The sequence below is a fragment of the Pristiophorus japonicus genome, chromosome 1 (genome assembly GCF_044704955.1).
Source record: "Pristiophorus japonicus isolate sPriJap1 chromosome 1, sPriJap1.hap1, whole genome shotgun sequence".
Taxonomy (NCBI): domain Eukaryota; kingdom Metazoa; phylum Chordata; class Chondrichthyes; family Pristiophoridae; genus Pristiophorus; species Pristiophorus japonicus.
The window spans coordinates 372,288,312-372,304,424 of record NC_091977.1 but is presented as its reverse complement, the minus strand read 5'-3'; the positions used below and the strand labels follow the sequence as shown (position 1 = coordinate 372,304,424).

Below are 16,113 nucleotides of genomic sequence, written 5' to 3'. Positions count from 1 at the left end.
AGTCCAGAACCAGGGGTCACAGTCTGAGGATAAGGGGTAAGCCATTTAGGACCAAGATGAGGAGAAACTTCTTCACCCAGAGAGTGGTGAACCTGTGGAATTCTCTACCACAGAAAGTAGTTGAGGCCAATTCACTAAATATATTCAAAAGGGAGTTAGATGAAGTCCTTACTACTCGGGGGATCAAGGGTTATGGCGAGAAAGCAGGAAGGGGGTACTGAAGTTTCATGTTCAGCCATGAACTCATTGAATGGCGGTGCAGGCTGGAAGGGCTGAATGGCCTACTCCTGCACCTATTTTCTATGTTTCTATGAATCCTGGTCTTCCGTTCCCTAGTTCCCATTCGCTCACCAATGGAAATAATCTTTCACTATTTACTCACAGCAAAGTCACCGGGTTTCACACAATTTTACAGGCAGTTCCTCTGTGCCACTCCCACTCACCACCTTGCTGCTGCTGCTTCAGGCTCTGAGAAATGCTGGATCGCACGCCCATCCCCAACCCATCACCTGCCACCACCCACCCTGTCCTCCACTTACTTGGACCCCGACCACTTCTCTCCCACAATCTCCCATCCCCAATTCTCCATCTCTTCCTCCGACCCCCAATCTCCATCTTCTACCCCAGAGCTCCCATTCCCCAGTCTCCGTCTCTTTCCCCCCTGCCCCCAAGCCCTCATTCCCAAGTCTCCATCTCTTCTCCCCGAGCCCCCATTCCCCAGCCTCTGCTCTTCCCCGTTCCCCAGCCTCGAGATGATCTCCATTCCCCAGTCTCGAGCCCCCGATTTCAGACCGCTCATGAATTCAGAGACTTCCCGAATGGACACCTGCCATTCCTGAGCGCCTCGACTCTTCAGTCCACTGCCAACTATGCTCCATGTAGCCGCTGCTCTCTGCAGCAGTAGTTGGGCGACACCACTGAGCCTGAGGCTTTAACTGAAGCTGGTGACCTCGTAAATAGCTGATTTCTCGGACTGCTGGATGCAGAACTCAAGATAGGCACCCCCGAGGGAAACTTTCCGTCATTCCGGGAGAGTTGGGATCCCAATCGGGAACTGATATAAACGTGTAATAAAGGACCCCACCAGTTTTGGCCAGACGTCATTGCCACCTGTTCAGTAGAACAGGTTAAAATCAGGAAGTGTCATCTCCTGTTTTTTTTTTTAACCAAGGCAGTTAAATAACCTGGCTGATTTTAACTGCCCATCCATCAGATTTCTGCGGGGAGGGGAGGGTTTAAATCACCTACTAAGCTTTGTTCAATTAATTTTCAATTTACTCGTGGAACTGCCTGTGGACCCAATCAAAATGTTATACTCTTTAGGTAACTTAAAATATATTGTACTAACATGAAGTATGCGTACATCTGCTCATTATATGTGTTAGATTGTATGATATAAAGTAAATAATGGTTTGAACTGTTCTTAACTAATAGATGCTGACCGGTCCAGAAAAACAATGATCTTGGTCAGACAATTTTGCTAATTTTCAGCTCCTGCTGTGCAACGATGAAATGACATTATAGTAATCGTGCCCATTCATAAGTTTATTTTTATCATTGTAATAATCCTACTCCTAAAAACACTTCAATTGAAAATAGTTTAATTCTGCTGCCTTGCCCTTTTAGTCTATTTTCTCACCTGTCTAATTCTTTAATTTTTTTTCAAACTTTGAATTTAATTCTTTGTAATCCAATATATATTTTCCATTCCTTAATTCTTTTAGCAAACTTTTATTTTCTGACTCACTTCACTTTGGAGGTGGGAGCAGTTTTTTAAAACAAGAGCTGAGAGTTGGCTTTGTAAACTAATTGAAATCCAAAAGATTACAAACTAATATAATCTATGGCCACACTGTCGAAGGAGCTATTGAGGAATGAGTATACACAAAGCATAGAGCAAAAGTATACCCGCAGGAATGAACTTGTCTGCATTGTGCTGTGTTAATTTTAATTTCAGTTATAATTGGGCTCAAGTTTTGGCCTGAGTTGCTCCTATTTTTTTGGAGCAACTAGTTTAGAATGGAGCATCTTAGAAATTGCAATTCTTGGCATTTAGTTTGCTCCAGTTCTAGTCAGTTAGAACAGTTTCATTTTTGAACAGATTTTTTTTTCAAAAGGGGGCGTGTCCAGCCACTTAAATCTGTTTTGCAAGTTTAGGCAGTGAAAACTTACTCCAATCTAACCGAATGGAGTAAGTGTAGTTTTTTGTACGCTCAGAAAAACCTTGCCTGCACTTTAGGAATTAGGCGTAGGGAACGAGAGATGAGGGGGGGGTGGGGGGGAGTAATTGAATTTTACAAGCATTTAACAGTTTCACTTCTACAAATAAAGAGCCATCCTGAATAATTGGGGCTTTGTAAAGTTTAATATGATAACCCACAATCTTTTTAAATCAGCTCAGTGTTACCACCAAAACACTAATGACATTCTGAATAAGTTGGCAGTGTATTGTGTGCTATTTATATATAGGGTACAGCATCATAGTGGTTATGTTACTGAACTGGTAAATCCAAACGCCTGAACTCATGATCTGAAGACATAAGTTCAAATCCCAGCATGGCAGCTGGGGAATTTAAATTCAGTTAATTAAATAAATCTGGAATAAAATGCTAGTATCCGTAATGGTGACCGTGAAACTACCGGATTGTCGTAAAAAAATATCTGGTTCACTTATGTCCTTTAGGGAAGGAAATCTGCCGTCCTTACCCGGTCTAGCCTATATGTGACTCCAGACCCACAGCAATGTGGTTGACTCTTAACTGCCCTCTGAAATGGCCCAGCAAGCCACTCAATTAAGGGATATTAGGGATGGGCAATAAATGCTAGTCTTGCCAGCAACGCCCACATCCTGTGAATGAATAAAGAAAAAAAAAATCCCCTCTTCTACTTGTGTATGCTGTGGAATGGAGAAGAAAAATAGTGATAGTTCTATGAAAATGAAAAAATTTATAAATGGTTTAATTATGTTAAGTACATTTTAGTGACATTTAATCTCCTTTCAAAGTTGGTCAGAAGTTATAATAGTGTAGATTGGAAGCCGTTCTAAGAGATTTTGTGATTTTGAGGAAGGGTGTGTTTAAGGCTGATAAGATAAGAGATACAAACAAATTGGTCTAGTATATACGGCCTCAATCTTGGCCGAGCCTGTTTTTCGGCGCACTTACCGGAGTTGCGCCGCTTATCTGCGTCCCGAGGTGCAGCGAAAAATTTTGTTGCCACCTTGGCCGCTGTCCGGCCTCTTCACTGCAGTCGTGCAGCATGGCCAGTCGAGTCGGGAGTGGAGCCAGCGTTCTGCGCCGAAAACTGCCGGGACGTCTGCACATGCGCAGTGGAGTCCGTCGGTGATGTCTGCGCATGAGCAGTAGCGCTGCAGGTCTGCAACAACAGTAGGTCTCTCTCTCTTTCAAAGCGTGGCAATGGGCTCCTTCAGGTAAAGTTCTCTGCATTTATTCTGCCTCCTTTGTTGGGCATGGGGCGGGTAGGAGAAGTGATGGTGCTCCTGCCTGCCGTCAGTTCTCCTGCCCGCCCCTAGCCCTGGCCGAGTGGCCTCCAGGCTGTACTCAAAGAAAACCCAAAGGAAACCCTTTGAGCATGGCTGAGAGTGTTGGACTGCTGAGTTTACCCTATAGTTTTATGACAGAGTATCTTGGTGAATTTGTTTGTGTATTAAGGTAAAGGCTGAGAAATGGAATATCTTTTTCCTTTATGGAACTTACTACCGTCAGGTTGGGCAAATGCTTTTTGCAGTGTCGAGTTTTTATTTTTACGTAGCCTATCATTCGAGGTTTTGTTTGCAAGGTTTGGTGGTTTGTAAGGCTTGGTGGTTTAGGTGCGGGTCCTCTCCGCTTCCCTCCCCTATCCCAGGCCGAATGGCCTCCGATGTACCTACCTGCGCTGATTTCTTTAACTCTCCACAAGGGTTTTCTGAAGTAACCACATTCACTGGCCTAAGTATAACTGGAGTAACTATTCGCTGGCCAAAGTTGCCTAAATGGCCAGAAATGGCTTAGGTGGCTGGTAACGCCCCCTTTTGAGAAAAACAAACTAACCTAAAAAAAATCGTAACTAACTCAGTTACGCTGGTGCAAATTGATTGGGGAAAATGGGGATTTTTAAATTACTCCAAACAAAACGGAGCAACTCCTGGCCAAAATTGAGCCCTACATTGCTAGATTGTGGAGTGTCTGGAGAGTGTTTTTTTTTCAATTATTTTTGCCACTTTTTCTCTGCCAACTTTCACTCTTCTGCTGATGGTCTTGATTCTTTGTTGGGGCGTTTCTATGGGTGCTGTTATCCAAGTTACCATTGTTCATGTATGAACTTGGACAGTGAGTGGCAACAGGCTGTTCAACAATGGAGGGGTGTGACAGCCAAGCCCAATCATGTTCTCATCACATTAACACATACAATTCCAGGAAGGTTTATAGAACCATAGAAGTTTACAGCACAAAAGGAAACCTTTTGGCCCATCATGTCTATGTCAGCTCTTTGCTACAGCTATCTAAAACTAATCCCACTGCTCTGCTTTCTTCCTGCAGACCTGTACGTTTGTCTACTTCAAATATCTATCCTTCTGCTAACCTCACTTCTCACCCACTTAGTGATCATTTAAAATTGATGCCCCTTCATCACAGACTTTCCAAGCAAAGGAACTATGTCCTCATTCACCCAATCAAAACTCTTAATTTAAAAAATCTCTATCAAATCACTTCTTAGTGTTCTCTGCTCCCGAAGAATAATCTCAGTATCTCTCTCTTTCCTTATAACTATAGTTTCTCATCCCTGGCATCATCTTTGTGAATCTATGGCGTTAATGCTCATTTTATAATGCAATGCCCAAATTGCAAATAGTACTCTTAACGGTTGCCTTACAAAAATTTCTCATTACCTTTTTACTCTTGTAGAGTTTTCTGGATAATAATCAGGAGCAGGAATCCATCTTTTTTTTGTCTTTAAAACCCATGAGTGCTGATGTCGATTGTAGGTCCCTAACTGTTCCCTTGGCTTAGATCAGCTAACAGTACAGACTAGAGATCATAACCTAGAATTTTCCTGGTCTATATACTGCTAATTGGGTAAACTCATTGAACTGTCAAGTGAGTGTAGTGTGAGATCGAACATAATTCTTTGTTGATACTTTTACTCGGGCTTCCTGAGTTTTACCTTTTTCATGAATTGGAAAACGTTAGATGGTTGAGTGGTTAAAACTGTACATTAGAAACCACACTGAAATGGAATGCAAGGGGAAGAAAAGGACAACTGGAATGAATGCTTCACTTAATTTTCTTTTTAACTTTAGTGCCATGCGTGTGTTACTTTCCAAACTCCCACGGCCATGGATTGTGGATGAGAAAAAGGATGATGGGTATACTGCTCTGCATTTAGCAGCACTTAACAATCATGTCGAAGTGGCAGAATTATTGGTGCATCAGGTATGGACTTGCCTTTGAGTTTGTGGAGAAAATATTTACATTATGATGGAAAAACCTGCTACAATTTAAAGAGGATAAATGTATTAACTGTAGACTCATTGAAGGTTGGCATGCAGGTACAGCAGGCGGTTAAGAAAGCAAATGGCATGTTGGCCTTCATAGCGAGGGGATTTGAATACAGGGGCAGGGAGGTGTTGCTACAGTTGTACAGGGCCTTGGTGAGGCCACACCTGGAGTATTGTGTACAGTTTTGGTCTCCTAACTTGAGGAAGGACATTCTTGCTATTGAGGGAGTGCAGCGAAGGTTCACCAGACTGATTCCCGGGATGGCGGGACTGACCTATCAAGAAAGATTGGATCAATTGGGCTTGTATTCACTGGAGTTCAGAAGAATGAGAGGGGACCTCATAGAAACGTTTAAAATTCTGACGGGTTTAGACAGGTTAGATGCAGAAAGAATGTTCCCAATGTTGGGGAAGTCCAGAACCAGGGGTCACAGTCTGAGGATAAGGGGTAAGCCATTTAGGACCGAGATGAGGAGAAACTTCTTCACCCAGAGAGTGGTGAACCTGTGGAATTCTCTACCACAGAAAGTAGTTGAGGCCAATTCACTAAATATATTCAAAAGGGAGTTAGATGAAGTCCTTACTACTCGGGGGATCAAGGGTTATGGCGAGAAAGCAGGTAGGGGGTACTGAAGTTTCATGTTCAGCCATGAACTCATTGAATGGCGGTGCAGGCTAGAAGGGCTGAATGGCCTGCTCCTGCACCTATTTTCTATGTTTCTATGTTTCTATAGTGATTTGTTACTAGAACTAAAGGCTAACTAATAGTTGTTTTTAAAATCATGGAAGAGGTAGGTTAGGTAAGAAAACACTTCAATGCACTATGGGATCACCATAGGGTAAAATGCTAATCTGTTAAGGCACTAAAAATTATAGTGACTGAACAATGCAAGTTTGTCTGTTTAGTAGCAGATGGCATTTGTGGAAATATTGGTTAGAGTCTAGGTGGGAGGGGGGGATGGAGGGCACGCTTCTTGCAATATGGAGGATGAAGATGGGTTCATGTTAAAGGACTGTTACTCCAGGGATGCTTTAAAGGTGTTGGTGTAGATCTTTTGCAGGAAATGCTGGTCCATGAGATGCTGCTTATTATCCCTGGCAGCATACTGTGCTGACCTTGTTGCAACTTCTCCTGCCTCCACTTGTTCCTGGGGCTGTTCCGATGAAGATTTCCTCAGCTGCTCCTGGGGCTCTGGAGAAGATTGCAGGCCTGGGGGCGGCCGGAGGACATTGGAGGGAGAGCGGAGGGTGTCCAATTGCTGGGGCAGTTTAATAAGGTAGCTTGGTGGGCTGAGGGAAAGCACTCCTCCTGGCCCACAAGCAGTGCTAGAAAGACATTGAACTGATTCATCCAGCAGTTCTCTTCAGCTGGATGCTGCCTGACCTGTTGAGATTTCCAGCATTTTCTGTTTTTAGTTCTCTTCAGCTGCTGGGTATCCCAAAGCCCAGAAAACTCTGCCGACTAGTGTTAAAGCTGGAACGCAGATAAAATCTTAGGCACGCAGCCTCATTAAAATATTTAAATAAGAGACGCACCTCCTGAGAGCGGGTTGGTTGTCCAGCCCCTTCCCACCTCCGTTAAAACCAGAAGTGGGCAGGTACGAGACGGGTTGAGCTTTGGTTTTAAATTTTTTTCAATTTAAGTTCCCATCCGACCCAAATCCGCCCTTTTTTTTGGAGGTTAAAATTCCCCACACTGTTTCAGCAACACAAATGGCGTGCTCTATTACTGCCCTGGTGTTCCAATGGTTATCATTGTATTGCATTCCTGCTAGGATTTGTGGGTGCAGGATTGGTGTCATCAACTGTGGCAATAACGGGAAGGCCCTGTCCCCTAATAGCCATTGTTGGATCTGCTGTCTTTGGCAAAAAGTTGAAGGATGTTGGGAGTGACACAGAATGAACGCATCATGGCGACTACCAGGGTGCCACGCACAACTTGCATAATTATTAGAGGATGGTCACATACCAGCTGCACATTGAGGGAGTGATACCCTTTCCTGTTCAAGAGTGCTCGCTCGTATGGCAGTGCCTTAATCACCACGAGTGCAGTCAATAGCAGCCTGGACTTGTCGGAACCTGGCATTTGCTGTAAATCGCACCACTCTACTATGTTGTCTGACTGCCTCTATGGGGAACTTGATGTACTGGTTATAAATATGGCGATTGGAAAATCTTATTGAAATAGACTGCCACACACATTTACTGACCAATAAGCAGCTTTGCCGGGGGCACATCTCTAACCTGATGTGCACCCTTTTCTAATTGGTTGATTATGAATCAGATAAATATCTGACTACTCAGATGGATGGTAAACTAGAAACTTATGGTATTCTACAATTTGTAAAACCCTTAAGCATTTATTCCAGTAAAAAGTAATGTTTGGTTACTTAGCTACAACTAAATAAAAAAATTGGGATTATCACAAAGTAATAATTTACTTGTGCTACCTAGATATAATTTTAAAAAAAGAACTGGAAAATTATATAATCAGAGAATGGGCATGATTTATCAAGCAGGTCACAAATGTTTAACTATTTGATGCATTTTTGTTTCAGGGCAGTGCAAACCTGGATATCCAGAATGTAAACCAGCAAACTGCATTGCATCTAGCTGTTGAACGTCAGCACACTCAAATTGTTCGGGTAGGATAATCTGTGTGAAATGTAAGAGATGGCGAGTTAGTGGACATTGTCTGCTTAGGAAAATGATCAGTGTTTTCAAAAGTAATATAATTTCAACTTTGAGAGCTCAGTGCTCCTCGCTGCTATTCTTTGGACTCTAAAGGTGCGATTGTGATGCACTACCAGCCTTCCACACACGCTTGCAATTTCTACCCATGAGCAACAAAAATGTAAACTTGTGTCAAAGGCACATTGCACTACTGTTTTGTATTCCTGCAGCCAGCAACTACTGTGATGCAACAACTGACCACAGATGGTTTGTTGTTTTAATGCTTGTGGTAGTCGTTGGCAATGTAAGTAAAATCTCACCAAAATGCCACTACTTATCATATAACTGCTTCAATTTCTCTCTGTGTAGCAGAACTATGCATGTATTTATAGGAAATTGTCATTCACATGACTGCTTTATATCCTGTAACAATTTGTTAATTCAATTATGTGATTGAAAGCTGGGTTTAAAAATATTAACTTAAAATGAGTTTTGATTATCAGAACTAGTATTCATCTAATTTAGAATTGAGAAGAATTCATTGGCCTTCAGGAGGAAAGGTTATAACTATTGAAATCTATTTTTTTTAAGCTACTGGTTCGTGCTGGTGCAAAATTGGACATCCAGGATAAAGATGGAGATACACCTCTCCATGAAGCCCTGCGGCACCATACCTTGTGTCAGCTCCGTCAACTGCAGGATATGCAGGATGTGGGCAAAGTAGATAGTGGCTGGGAGCCCTCCAAGAACACAGTAAATACATTTTCTTCCCTCATTTTAATTGCATTAAATAATGCTATATCTCAATCATATATCTATTTTATGTGTGTGTGTGTGTATAATCTACTCTTTTTGAGTATATGTGTTTCTAACAGTCATTTTTTAAAACTAAGACAAGTTTTAACAAATTGAATATTATGACAAAGGACATGGCCATTGTTTAATATTCATGAAAATAAGATGTCCAGGTTACCTATACCTTTCTTTTAGAAATGCTGTACTAAAGAATTTCATGGAGTGATGGCATTTGAATCTGGCATTTTTTACCTGTAATTCCTTTGTGCCAAGTTCTTGATTTCAGCCACACTACTGAGGGGAAGCAGTGGCTGGAGCTGTTTCCTCCTGCTTCATATTTCAAATTTATTTCCCCCACTCCTCCAAAATGTGCTAATAAATTTGTCTGTTGAATAGATGACAAAATAAATATTCAGCTAACATACTTAGAAACCAATCTGTTATCAGTACAGTTATAGAGAAGGTAGACCCACTTCTCATGAACATTCCCTTAATTGTGAGGGTAGAAGAGAACAGTACTGTTTTATGGAGGCAAATGAAGTGAACATGCTTGGGCCTTGTACAATGGCATGCAATTAGATTAACTAGAGCGAAAGAGCTTCAGTCATGCAGAGCCTTGGTACTTCATTAAGTTTGGTCACCGAACTACAGGAAATGTATATTAACTTGGAGGACTTAGTGCCGATTTACCAGAACAATGCCAGGGCTTAAAGTGTAAAATTGTGAGGGCAGGTTACATAAACTTAGTTTGTATTCCCTTGAGTTTGGACGGTTGAGCAGTGATCGAATCAAGGTATTTAAAATGATTAAGGGACTCAATAGGGTACATAGAGAAAATATTTCTTCTGGTGATGGAATCCAGAACCAGGGCACAACATCTTAAAATGAGACTATGGTCATTTAGGAGTGAAATCAGGAAGCACTTTTTCGCAAAAAGGGTAATGGAAATCGGGAACGCCATCTCCAGAAGGGTGTCAATTGAAATATTTATGACCAAGACTGATCGATTTTTATTAGATAAGGGTATCCAGGGATATGGAGCAAAGGTCGGTAAATGGAGTCGAGGTACAGATCAGCCATGATCTAACAATGGTGAAACAGGCCCAGTAAGAACATAATACATGAATTACAAGCAGAAGTAGGCCAAACAACTCCTCGAGCCTGCTCTGCCATTCAATAAGATCATTTCCGAGGGACTGCCTATGATGATGATGATGATGGCTGATCCCTCAACTCCCCTTTCCTGCCCGATCTCCATATCACTTGATTCCCCTCGAGTCCAAAAATCTTATCTGTCTCAGCTTTGAATATACTCAACGATTCAGCATCCATAACCCTTTGGAGTGACGAATTCCAAAGATTCACAGCCCCCTGAGTGAAGAAATTCCTCTTCATCTCGGTTTTCAGTAGCTGACCCCTTATCCTGGGACTATGTCCCCTAGTTCTAGATTCTCCAGCCAAGGGAAACAACCTCTCAGCATCTATCCTGTCAATCCCCCTCAGAATATTGTATGTTTCAATGAAATCACCTCTCATTCTTCTAAACGCCAGAGAGTATGGGCTCAATTTTCCCCAGTCATTTGTGCTGTTGTTTTGCCACGCGACGTTTTTTCTGGCGTATTTATTTTTTTCCAAGTTTCCCCCTGCCATCTGCGCCAGCGTAACTGACTTAATTACGATTTTTCTAGGCCAGTTTTTTTTTTTTAACGTCATGGGGGGCACGGGCGTTCCCTCATGTCTGCGCCGTTTTTTCCAGTTTTTCGCAGTTCGGCCAACATTTTTTCCTCCTAGGTCGGTATATCTGGCCACTCCTGAAAAACCACCCAGGCACTTAAGCAAACCAGTGCATATTGACAAATCGGCGCTGAAAGACGCCATTGTTTTTAAATCGAAGATTTTGGAGGGAGTCAAGAACACTGTCAAAATCAATAATAAAGTTCAACTTTTTTTTACCTGTCAATGTAGAAGTGTAAATTTGTTGAATTTCAGAAGTGTTCTCATATTTTTACACACCACCACCGAAAGTCTTGAAGCAGGGCCGGAAGGTCATAGCTTTTGGCCAGCAGAATCAGCCCCACGCCCGGGCTCGGGGTTCGGCTACAAAACAAGCTGTGGAGGAGGAGAAGAGAGAGAGCGAGCAATGTGCCGATCGGAAGGCTTCGAGCCCGGGGAGCAGGGTACCTTCTGCAATGTGGTGGGGGGGGGGGGGGTGGGGGGAGGGGGGAGGAGGAGAGGGGGGGGAGAGAGAGAGACAAGACTCCAATTAGTTAGAGGGCGGGGGAAAAAAAGAGAAGTCACAAGACCTTTGGGTGTGGTCCATCCATACAGACCTTGGGGAGAGAGAGAGAACTGTGAACCTGTCCTGTCTTACCTACTTTCCTGCCATTTTGTGCTTCTTTCAAAGGTTAAATTTAAGTATGGGGGCAATACTGACAATGTCATATCTTGTGCGAGCCTTCTGCATCATGGTGCTACGTAGGAGACAATTGATTCGACTTCATCGCATCAGGAACATTAGAGCCCGTAGGGTGCTGGACAGGAGGCCTTACCCACCTCGGGTATATCGAGACAGGCGTTCGTACCTGCATCTGAGTGATGCAGACTATGTCAGAAGGCTGCGTTTCCGCAAAGAAGTTATGTGAGATCTGTGAATTGGTCCAACCTAGGAGGACTACTTTGTCAGTTGAAGTGAAGGTTACAGCTGCGCTTTCATTCTGTGTGTCTGGATCGTTTCAACCTACAACTGGGGATGTGTGTACCCTCTCAACATGCAACTCATGTCTGCATTCACCAGGTGACGGCTGCACTGTATGCACGTAGGAATGACTTCATAAAGTTCCCCATGACCAGCCAAGCAATCCATGACAGGGCTGTGGGCCTCTCCAAGATAGCTGGTTTCCCCAAGGTACAGGGCTGCATTGATTGTACAGGTTGAGCATCCGAAATCCGGAGTTCCAAAATTCAGAATGTTCCGGAATCCAGACACCGGGCTAATCCGTGGCAGGGTCGTCCGGAAACAGGAAAATGTTCCGAAATCTGACCTCGCCCCGGCCCGACTTCGCCGCGACTTTGCCCGCCCCGACTTCGCCCCAGCCCTCGGTGGCCTGACCTCGCCCCCCTATCTTGGCTGCCCAACCCCACCTACCTCGGCCCAGGCAAAGACGTTCCAAAATCCAGAAATACCTGGAATCCGGAACGGCCTCGGTCCCGAGGTTTCCAGATTTCGGACGCTCAACCTGTCTCCACATCGCCTTGCAAGCACCTTTGGAGGATTCCGAGATGTACAAGAACAGAAAAGGCTTCCACTCCATTAATATACAACTCGTGTGTGACGACATACATCATATCATGTCAGTCGATGCAAGATACTCTGGGAGCACCCATGATGCGTTCATCCTACACGACAGCGTAATATCTGCCATGTTTCAGCAGCAGCAGCCAGATGGGCAGAGCTGGCTACTGGGAGACAAAGTGTACGGCTTTGTCACCTGGTTCATGATGTCCCTACGTGTAACCCAGATGGAAGCTGACAGTGAACACAACATGTTGCACATTGCGACGTGCAGCATCATAGAGAAAACCATTGGCATCTTGAAACAGCGTTTCCGATGCCCGGACCATTCCGGAGGCTACTTGCTGTACACCCCTGAGATTGTCGGTCAGTTCACTGTTGTGTGCTGCATGCTGCATAACTTAGCCATCATGAGGCAACAGAACCTGGTAGTGGAAGACCCACCTGCGGTGAGAGCGGCTGATGATAATGATGTGGAAGATGCAAATGACGAGCAGGAGGAGGGTGATGACGAGGATGAGGAAGCCATGCAAGTGCCTGAGGCCGGAGCACGATGGCGGTGGAGGGCGGGCCATCGTGCCTCTTTAACGATTGCTCGAGCCTTGTGCCAGCAGCTCATCCATTTACTGAGGCCTGAGGGCTCAGCAACAACTATTCCACATGGACATGTTTACTGCTTGGAGCTGTTCCGTAATGTTGTGTTGTGTTAATGGAATATGATTCAGTTTTAATGTAAAATATATTTTATTCAAAAGTTTACAATGTACTTAACTTAACTTTAATAAAATTATTCTTGTATCAAACTTTACTTTAATATCACTCTTTAAGATCACTTAAAAACTTTAAGATCACTTATAAATTTACATAACTTACAAAAAACTTTTAATTTGAGAACAGCTACAACAATAACAACTGATAACAATAACAACAGCAGCAATAAAGAAAGGCTGCACCCATCTCTCCTCCCCCTTAGTCTAAGACCGCCCGCTGCGCTTGGTCTTGGACTCCCCACCGCCCCTGCCTGTAGGCGGTGGCGCAGTGTTTCTGGGCTTGGTACCAAGGTTATTGTTTCTAAGATTTCGGGTACTGCGCACCTCTTGAGGAGGGACGGGTGGCATTGGCAAGTTGGAGGGCCCGGCTTCGGGCTCTTCAGAGGCTGGTGTGGGGATTAGAGTGGGAGTGGCAGTTGATTCTGTCAATGGGTGCAGGGTCTGGGCGAGTTCCCTTCTTGCAGCAGCTAACTCCAACATGCCGCCTTCATGTGCCCAGACAGTGTCTCAACGACCTGCAACATTCCCTCCCTCGTGGTCAGGGACGTGGTTTGCACTACCTCTGACATTCCCTTCCTCATGGCCACTATTCCCTCACTGGTGGTCCTGGATATCGTTCCACACCACTGAGACCCGCAACCTTGGAAAGTGGGGCCCTGGGTGTGCCTCGCTGCACCACACCACTGGGACCCACAACCTAGGAAGGTGTGAAACCATGGAATGTGCCACCAACGCTCAAACCACTCGTCATGGAAGGGGCTGTCAACCTCCATGACTGGCACCTACTCCAAAGTCAGTACAACAGTGGGAGCTTCATCCAGCTCCGTCCCCCTCCCCTCCCCCTCATCCCCTGGAGGGTTGGATTGCAAGATGTTCTCCTCTTCAGGCTCGTCTGCGCCTGAATCGTCTTCTGCATTGTTGGGGTTGGCCTCAAGTTCTGCAAAATATAACAGAACAGTCAAATGGTTAGCAGTAGAGGAGGGGGCAGGGTGGGTGGCATGAGTAGGCTCACACATCGCAGGCCAGGCAGCAGGCTGATTTGAAAGACCACGATGAATTTGCAGGACTTACCCTCTGCCTCGAGTGTTGGCCCAGCTTGTTCTGTGGTGATTGCTTTTTTCTAGGCAGAACCCATCAAAGCAGCGACCTTCTCTTCCAAGGGTGTCAGTGAGTGCAGATTTGCCGGGCCTGTTCGAGTTCTTTCCCTTTTATTATGTGCCACCTTCCCCTGCAAAGATGAAAACCTAACTTTTTAGAGAGGGTGTATTTCTGCTGGGTGGGATATATATAGCTGGTCACATTGACAATTGCAATTGCATTGAATAAATGAAAATATTACTTTCACTAACTACTTGACCAAGGTCCTGCCACTTTTTACACTGGCCTCCAGATCACGTGGTGGCCACCATTGCACAGCAATCTTCTGCAACTTGGTTCCAGCGTTTCTTCTTTTCTTTGGGTGGAACTTTTATGTGACCTCTGCTGGTGTCCAGCTCCTGCCACCTGTTCTCAATCACAGTAACTAGTGCTTCCACTTCTTCCTGTAAGAAATTCTTGGACCTTGCACCGCGTTGCATCTTGTACTGCTGCAGCTGCGATTTTTCCAGTGCTCTCAAACAGCACTCAATGTTCTCACACACACAACTGGCTCTTTAAAAATGGCCGATTGCCAAATCCGAGCTGTACTGAGCATGCGCATCCATTGCAACGACAACAAAAACTAAATTTTTTTTCCCCGCACATGCACAGAAGTTGTGGCATTGTTTTCGTCACAGACAGCAGACTCCACCCCCCGAGGCGACACGCTGCACGATGCCAAATTCGAATTATACATCGGGGAAACTTTGGCAAATTATTTCTGCTGCATTTCTGGCCTCGAAAAACGGGCGTAACTCTGTCAATACGCCAGACAACGGCTTGGGGAAAATTGAGCCCAATACGCCTAGTCTACCCAATCCCTTCTCATATGACAACCTCTCATCCCAGGAATCAATTTAGTGAACCTTTATTGCACCACCTAACGTGCCATTTGCCACCTTAATTGCTTGGTGTACCTGAATGCTAAGGTCTGTGTTTCCTGTACGGGGACACTTAAATCTCTCTGAATACCAAGATTTAATAGTTTCTCGCCATTTAAAAAGTGTTCTGTTTTTCTGTTCTTCCTACCAAAGGTCTACTTATTAATTTAGATAGGTTAGATAGACATTTAATAAAACTGGTCGTAAGATTTGAATATTGAAAAGGGAAATGTTATTGATGATTTTATGATCAGGTGGGTGTGCAGAGCGATTCATAAACAGATTAATTTGGTTGTTGCGACACTACTGTCCGTTTTATCATACATTCTGAAAAATCCCTTTATTATGCAGTCTGATTTCCTCAAAAAATTCAATTAACTTACTCGAGCACAATCTGCCCTTTATAAATCCCTGCTTAGAATCCCTTTTTAGTTCATGCCCTGTTTCATCTCACATTATGGGCTCTTGAAGTTTACCCACAACGGAGATAAAATTAATTGGCCTCGAATTTCTTGGCTTACTCTTTTCTCCTCTCTTGAACAGGCCTTCAACAGGGAATTGGATAAATACCTTTAAGGAGAAAAAGTTGCAGGGATATGGGGAAAGAGCGAGGGAGTGGGACTAACTGCTCTTCGAAAGAGCCAGCGTGCACACAATGGGCCGAATGGCCTCGTTTTTGGATGTTACGGAAATTTGGGGGTTATTAAGGGAATCAAGGGATTTGTGGATAGTGCAGAAAAGTGGAGTAGAGGTAGAAGATCAGCCATGATCTTATTGAATGGCGGAGCAGGCTCGAGGGACTGAATGGCCTACCCCTGCTCCTAATTCGTATGTTCTTCTGCTCCATGCTGTACGATTCTATGATTTTATAAGAGTATGCAAGGACACAAAAAACCTGCAAAAGGACATAGACTAGCTAAGTGAGTGGGCAAAAATTTAGCAGATGGAGTATGATGTTGGAAAGTGTGAGGTTATGCACTTTGGCAGAAAAAAAATCAGAGAGCAAGTTATTATTTAAATGGAGACAAATTGCAAAGTGCTGCAGTACAGCGGGACCTGGGGGTCCTG

At 44.1% G+C, this 16,113-nt stretch overlaps 1 protein-coding gene across 1 annotated transcript in view; it reads left to right on the top strand.

Moving 5' to 3' along the window:
* The window catches only part of mib1 (MIB E3 ubiquitin protein ligase 1), a 265,770-nt gene that overhangs the window by 212,514 nt on the left and 37,143 nt on the right, over positions 1-16,113 (top strand). The window contains exons 13-15 of the mRNA XM_070890910.1: positions 5,300-5,432; positions 8,056-8,142; positions 8,762-8,923. Of these exons, the coding sequence (XP_070747011.1) occupies positions 5,300-5,432; positions 8,056-8,142; positions 8,762-8,923 (382 nt within the window). The remainder of the gene's footprint in view (positions 1-5,299; positions 5,433-8,055; positions 8,143-8,761; positions 8,924-16,113) is intronic.